The 6,832-nt window shown below is 38.7% G+C and overlaps 1 protein-coding gene across 1 annotated transcript in view; it reads right to left on the bottom strand.

Moving 5' to 3' along the window:
- Window positions 1-1,658: 1,658 nt before the first annotated feature.
- FLVCR1 (feline leukemia virus subgroup C cellular receptor 1) overlaps window positions 1,659-6,832 on the bottom strand; it is a 37,725-nt gene continuing 32,551 nt past the window's right edge. The window contains exons 9-10 of the mRNA XM_019549454.1: window positions 6,052-6,119; window positions 1,659-5,676 (exon numbers count right to left, since the gene is read on the bottom strand). Coding sequence (XP_019404999.1) covers window positions 5,602-5,676; window positions 6,052-6,119 — 143 coding nt within the window. The 3' untranslated portion in view covers window positions 1,659-5,601. The remainder of the gene's footprint in view (window positions 5,677-6,051; window positions 6,120-6,832) is intronic.

The raw sequence follows: 6,832 nt of genomic DNA, 5'->3' as shown, positions 1-6,832 counted from the left end.
TCTAAGACAGTTGGGCCCAGCCATTTTGGTATGAGCGTCACAAATTGACCCCATACCCTTCAAGTGCTACTCTGATCCCCTTCCGCTACCTGCTCTGCCACCCTGCCACAGTACTGCCTGTTTGCTCCCCAATCTGCCATGTACCACAAGTTGGCCAGCCGTGGTCTAATGATACTTTCCAGTCCCCTACACTGAGTCAAGATCAAGATGACCACTTGAGATCCCTTCCAGCTCTACATTCTTCTGATTATGCCAAAGGTAGCTTCGGAGGCCAAAACTTTTTGTCCATGTAGCCTTTTAGTGGGTCAAATACAAACAAGTATAGAACAATACAGTAAAACACAAAACTTCCTATCAATCTCTCTTGAACAATGAGTATGTCTCAGTGTTGGCAGTACTTGGAATTCTCCCCCACAACACAATAAGAAGTCTCCTGAAGCAGGTTCCTCCAGATATTGCTGTTTGGTTTTCTAAAGGATGCTGTTTCATTTAAAATCTAAATAATCTACTTTAGATCACGGTTGGATACACATGTTGGCTTACTGTGATCAAGTACAGGAGGCTTCAGAAACTCTAGCTGCTGAAAATCTTTTTCTGCCTGGGAAAGGGATATTGCCATAAAAGTATCCACACAGTTAATCTCTTTGAAAACTCTACTCCCTTCTAAAAGGGATAATGCTTATTGGTCTGGGATAACACAGAACCACCTTCACTTGTAAAAAGAATGACAAAATGGACTTTTCCCACAGGAAGGGCTTCAATTTATCATAGTCAAGGTCAGCCCCTGACCTCACTTCTTCAGTGGGGTTTTAGAGCTTATTTAGAGCTCATTAAGACAGGCAGATGAGCTGGCAAATATATGACAACATGTACTCAAACAGCAATGATTAATCCTTTACTAAACTGAAATGCAACATGGGGCCTTTCACAGCAATGTCGCCTCAGGACTGATTTGGCATTTGTAAAGCAATTTAGAAAAGAAAGTCACCACATCACCATTTATACAAGAAAATATGTGCTTACGGCAAAACTTATATAGCACATTCTATGGCTGGACAGCCACCTATACCAAGCAACCTCAGCTGATAGTAGAGTTGTTCCACTATGTAAGTGGATAAAATCATGATGTCTCCTCTGTTTTCTGCAAAAAAACCCACCCTGCCTCATTTCGTAAAGCATCTCTCCTTGATCCACCTCTCTTGAAATTAATTCACAGCTCCTTATAGTTACATCATCATCATCACCACTGAGTATTTAAGTTACAGCAACAAGATGACCTCAAGGTGATCCCACAATGGTACTCACATTAGAAGAGGTATACTAAAAGCAAATCTGTCCTTAATATTTATTCCATTACATAAACAGAAGATCGAGGAGGCCCTCATTAAATTTAAGATGTTAAATTTAAAACAAATAGAACATGGGATTATCAGAAGTGCCTAACTCTGTCCCACTGAAAACACCACTTTACCACCAATTTTCAAACACAGTATAGCAAAAATTGAGCCTACACATAGCTAAAAATCCACCCACAATTTTTTCTACAGCAAAATTATTTTTCTGCCACTATAACTGGGTAGTTAAAACTACATTTCTGTATTGCAATGCATGAAGATAACCTGAAAATTTAATTCTACTTACAAAGCAAGTACACTGTAAATTGATTCCATCATTTTTATACAGTATATATTTCAAGTACATACAACATATATAGCTGAATATACAGTACATATAATCATACACATATGAAATGTCCACACTTTAAAGGAGAGGTTTTCAAAACAGAACTGGATCTTTCCCTCACCAAAGCCAAGTGATTTTAGCTTTAGTCAGCAACTAACACCTTCCAAAGGGTCAGTAGTTGATTGGTCGCCCATCCATGTACAACACTGGACAAGGGGCAAAACCTGACTCTTAGCAGTTTGTTTTGTGCATTAACAACATATTGCTCCCTCTTTCTGATGGGAAGTGCAGAGTGTGAAAGGGCTGGAGGAGAGGGAGAATGGGGACAAAACCTGGTCTGCAGTTTTCATATTCCTCCAAGTACAACAGCTGATGGATATCACTGTAAAATGAAATACTGTGAAGGGAAAACATGACTGAGATTAACATTATTTTAGGCAAGGCCTGCATTAAGTCACTGATTTGTTGCATACTTTTTAATCCCTCCTCCAACCCCACTTTTTCTGCTGACCATACAAGCATTTTAACACAGGGAGAAATTAAGGTCAGGCACCAACTCACAAAATAAGTATCATCAAGGCTATATCATCTGCATTAACATCAATTTTAAACAACATCAGTAAAAAAAATAAGATATTCCTGCATACATATCCACAGCAGCTAATCACGTGTGACAAGTCATATTTAAGCAGAGGGTAAACCTGTGAAATGGAGTTCGTGAGGTAGATTTTTTTTCTGGATACCCAAAATACAACATAGAAAAGTTGCTCTGGCCTACCACAGAGGTGGCTAACATCACTGAAATAAGTCATTCTTTACTTACAAAGTTTGTACAACATGTAGAGATACACACAGCTATGGAATACTGACATTAAAAATATTGTGCTACCTAGCAATGAAACAAACACAAATCTCATGAGTGGAAGGAAGGGGACTGGACAAAAATTGAGTGAATTTTACAGGCAAGAAGCTCAAACAAAATTTATATTTCAAGTGTCTGAGCATAAAAATTCAATAGAACAATTAATCATTATGAAACTGTAAAGGAGGCTACACAGTGCACAGTTTGAAAAACTGGTGGGGGAAGTAGAAGCACAGATTACCACAGCTTCCCCACTGCCAAATTTCCTGAGCCATTGCGGAACCAGTCATAAAGACCTTCTACATATGCACATGTGGCATGGTAAAAGGTGCAACTCTTGGGATCACAGATCAGATCTCATGGCGCCTTTAAATGAACAATGTGCCAGTGGCCCCAGACTCAGCAAGCCCCCCACTGGAAGTGATGTTTCAGGCTAACATTTCCTAGATTGGCAAGAAAAGCAGCTTGGGGTAGGCCAGGACTCTCCAGGAGCATATGGAAGGAGGGATAAAGAGTTTAAAATCACAGGTGGACATGGCCAGTTGATAGAGCTCATATGGACACTTCAAGGAAACCAATTCATAAAGAGAAAAACTAAGGAGAGGCACGGAAATGCTTACAAAGCATTTAAACACACAGTAGGTTTTTGGGGCCTCTGCACAGCCCATGTAGTGCTGTATTCCAGCAGCTTCAATTTCTTCAGCTACTTGAGTAGGGGTAAGGGTGCTTAAGTAACGGAGAAACCCAGGTTCTAGCTCTGCTAGAGAAATCAGAGACTGTCACCATGCAAAGCTCATCATAAGACAGGAGGCTTTCAGTTTTCATTCCAAACTAATCAAGGGTAACATCTTCAAAATCATTTAAGAAAGTAAATCCTTCAGTTATTTAAAGTGGATTCAGCACTAGGCCAGAGCAAAACGTAAAGAAAAAGGAGGAGTATGAACACAAAAAGTTATTTCATTTAGAAAAACCTCAGAACAAACTGGATCATTTTCTCTCTCAACCCTTCTTTTCTATATAAGCCCTTTATTCTGCACCAACCCTACCAAGCAAGGGGGGTACACCTTAGTGTTAGACCTACATTGTCTTTGGAGATGGCAGTCTTTATGTGATTAAACAGCACAGCATAAGCAACAAATGCCTCAAAATAGAAACAATGAAGTATTTTTGCATTATAAAGCAATTACGACAACAGAAAGACATAAACACGTTTTACTTCCAAGCTAGCTGTTTGCAAGCTCCGTGACAAGCACAACAACATAACACAAATCATGATTTAGAAGAGACATACAAAAAGGATGGAAGCCTTTTTCTGCTAACTCAGCAAATATACACAAGTCAGACATCAGCATAGGACTGGGCTAGGGCTCTTCAATTTGGAAAGGAGAAAGCTAAGGTGGGGACGATACAGGCCTGTAACATCATGAAGGGTGTAAAGTAAATAGGGAAACGTTATTCTCCAAGTCCCAGAATATATAAACTACCCCTTGAAGTTATCAGAACATGGACCTACCCCACCTCTTTTTTTTTTTTTTTTAAAAGTATGCAGTTGACTTGTGGAACTCACTGCTACAGAAGGTTGCAAACATAGGTAGGATAATCAAGTTAAAAAAATAAGTTAGACAAATTCACAAAGAACATTTGATTGAGACATATTAAAAAAAAAGAAGTCAAAGATGTATCCTCTGACTTCCCTAAATTAACAGCCGCTGATGCCAAGATGGAAATGATAGGGCAGGGGCAGGGGCAGGCAATTTTGGGTGGAAGGCCGCTTACTGAGTTTTGGCAAGCCATCAAGGGCCGCAACACAGGCAGCCAGGGGCAGATAACTATTAATTTTCTAAATTTTTGGGGGGCTCTGCGGGCTGGAGAGAACAGCTTGGCAGGCCACATCCAGATCACATTTTGCCCACCCCTGTGATAGGGGCTAGATTACACCAGACAAGCACAGTTCATATATTGTCCCTTTAACAGCATCTACTACTTGCTACTGTCAGGGACAGAATACTGGGCTAGGTAGACCCTCGGTCTAACCCAATATGGCACTTAGGATCTTATATATTTAAGGAGGTGAAATGAAATTTCTTCAGCAACACAGGATGCCACAGGTTTAATGAAGTTTGAGCCAAGGCTGCTCTTTACAATGAAGAATAGTAAAGGCACCATCTTTTTTGTAAACATGCACTCAATTCACTTCAGCAATCTGAGAAGTTATCAAAAACACTCACACAAGCCCATGATAACTCTCAGTTGCTTATGTTTTAATGCAGAGATACCAAGAGACATTTTCCTTCTTTAAAAAAACAACATAAAACCAAAACAATTTTACAGTAGATAAATGTCAAGTCTCCCTATGAGTATTATGATGAACCTGTACAGAAAGTGCTTCCTGTATTTTGGTATAAAGAAGTCTCATACACTTTGGTCCTTTCAAGGCAAAGGATGTGTTAGATTCAGTGCAACACATTCACACTTGTAGTCAATTCTTGTTCCATGTACCTTGCTAAAAAATTTGGAAAAAAATAAACCATTACTTTGATACTTTCAACAATTTTCAATTTCTAGCTGTGCTACTAACCAGGTGCCTATTTCACCACTAAGGAATTCTGCATTTGCAAAATCTAATTGTGTACAAGTGAATTAGCTAATAAATATTGATGCAATTTAAAAACAGGCTGGCCATTTACTATGACATTCATATTTTATGATGTAAGGTTTTGATTTGGGGTTTTTTTTGTTTGTTTGTTTGTCCCCCCAACTGGTGTTCTGAAACTGCATTGCTTCCAGAAGGGTGGAGAGTCTTCAGAGAGACCTTTACTAGCAAGACTACAAAATTTGAAAAATCCACTGTAATAAATATTCAATTAAAGTTAAAACATTTGTGCCTTAGACAAAATGAATTGTGCATCTTCATAGCTTTCATATCATAGTTTTCACCAATTTTACACAACCTCACCAACAATTCTTCTATTCAGATACAGTCCAGTGATTACACTAGTCAGTGCTTCTCAGCATTACATAAAACTTGTGCGTTTGTAGATTACTTTCCTTCGGTCTCATATAGCAGATTCTGGCTGGTCTCTTAACATAGCATTATTTCTTTCATGTTCTGTAGGACTATCAACTGGTACCTGTAGAAAGAATTATGGTGTTAACATATGCATCAAGCTATTCCTGATCACATTACTTGGGAGCAGTTGGACTGTTTTTACAAAACAAGTTTAGTGAATTAGTTTGACTTTGATGTTCATAAAAAGACCTAAGTTCTTCCTTTCCCTACAATGTACAACTAAGAACTAGGTAAAAATGAAGTTATACTGTTACTGTGGAATTTATCAGCTCACATCAACAAACAGTGGCTTCCCACAAAAATAGGCTTGCAGTCCCTCCATTATCTATCTGCTGCTCTAGCAGAGCAAAGCAGCCCCATGTACTGTATTTTGTTGCTAAATTTTTATGCCAAGGGCCAAGTGCAAAACCACCCAAATGAAAGTTTCACCGCTTACAGCTTTGATGTCCGTATTCATAATCCCCAAATTTATATTGTGTCTTCGCAAATCTGATTTGATTAAGGCTGAAAAACAAAAAAGACATTAACTCCTAAGTAACACTACCATTTAAGAATTTTTATGCAACTATATACCACGTGGTAGTTACATTACCATTTGTTCAAAGATTTCTTTGCTTCCACTCTGACCTACTTGCAAATTCTAGCCTAAATATATTAAAAACGCTACCTACAATTTTTCAGAGAAGCAAGGGCTTTTTGTGGTATCTTTTATTGGACCAAGTGAATAATGTGAAAGACAACTTACCATGCAAAAACTCCTGCTTCTCACACATTTCCTGGACCATCACATCTACCACAAAACTCCAACCCTACTACATTCTCCAGGTATCTTAAACTTAATCAAATAGAAAACTCTTCAAAAATGGTCCATACAAAAACTGATGAAACAGATGTCAAGTAAGATGTATATCTGTGTTAGAGATTGCTATTTCTGGCACAGATTTTGCTGGTTACACGGGTACTGAAAGCAAGCATCACCATCCCATGAATCTGTGCGATTCTGTGAGCCAAACCAGTAATTTCTCTAGTATGAGAAAGCTGAAAATGAAATAGTCAGGCATGAAGCTGGTCTTCAAAACCCCTCTGCAGGAAGTCCTCAGAAAAAAAAAAAAGACTGATGTACAGAATCTTTTACAGGCATACCTCGGAGATATTGCGGGTTCGGTTCCAGACCACCGCAATAAAGCGAATATCACAATAAAGTGAGTCACACGAAT

Source organism: Crocodylus porosus, unplaced genomic scaffold (genome assembly GCF_001723895.1).
Source record: "Crocodylus porosus isolate Cpor-Errol unplaced genomic scaffold, CroPor_comp1, whole genome shotgun sequence".
NCBI lineage: Eukaryota > Metazoa > Chordata > Crocodylia > Crocodylidae > Crocodylus > Crocodylus porosus.
Note: the sequence above shows the minus strand (reverse complement) of the source record. Positions and strands in the feature narration are given on the sequence as shown.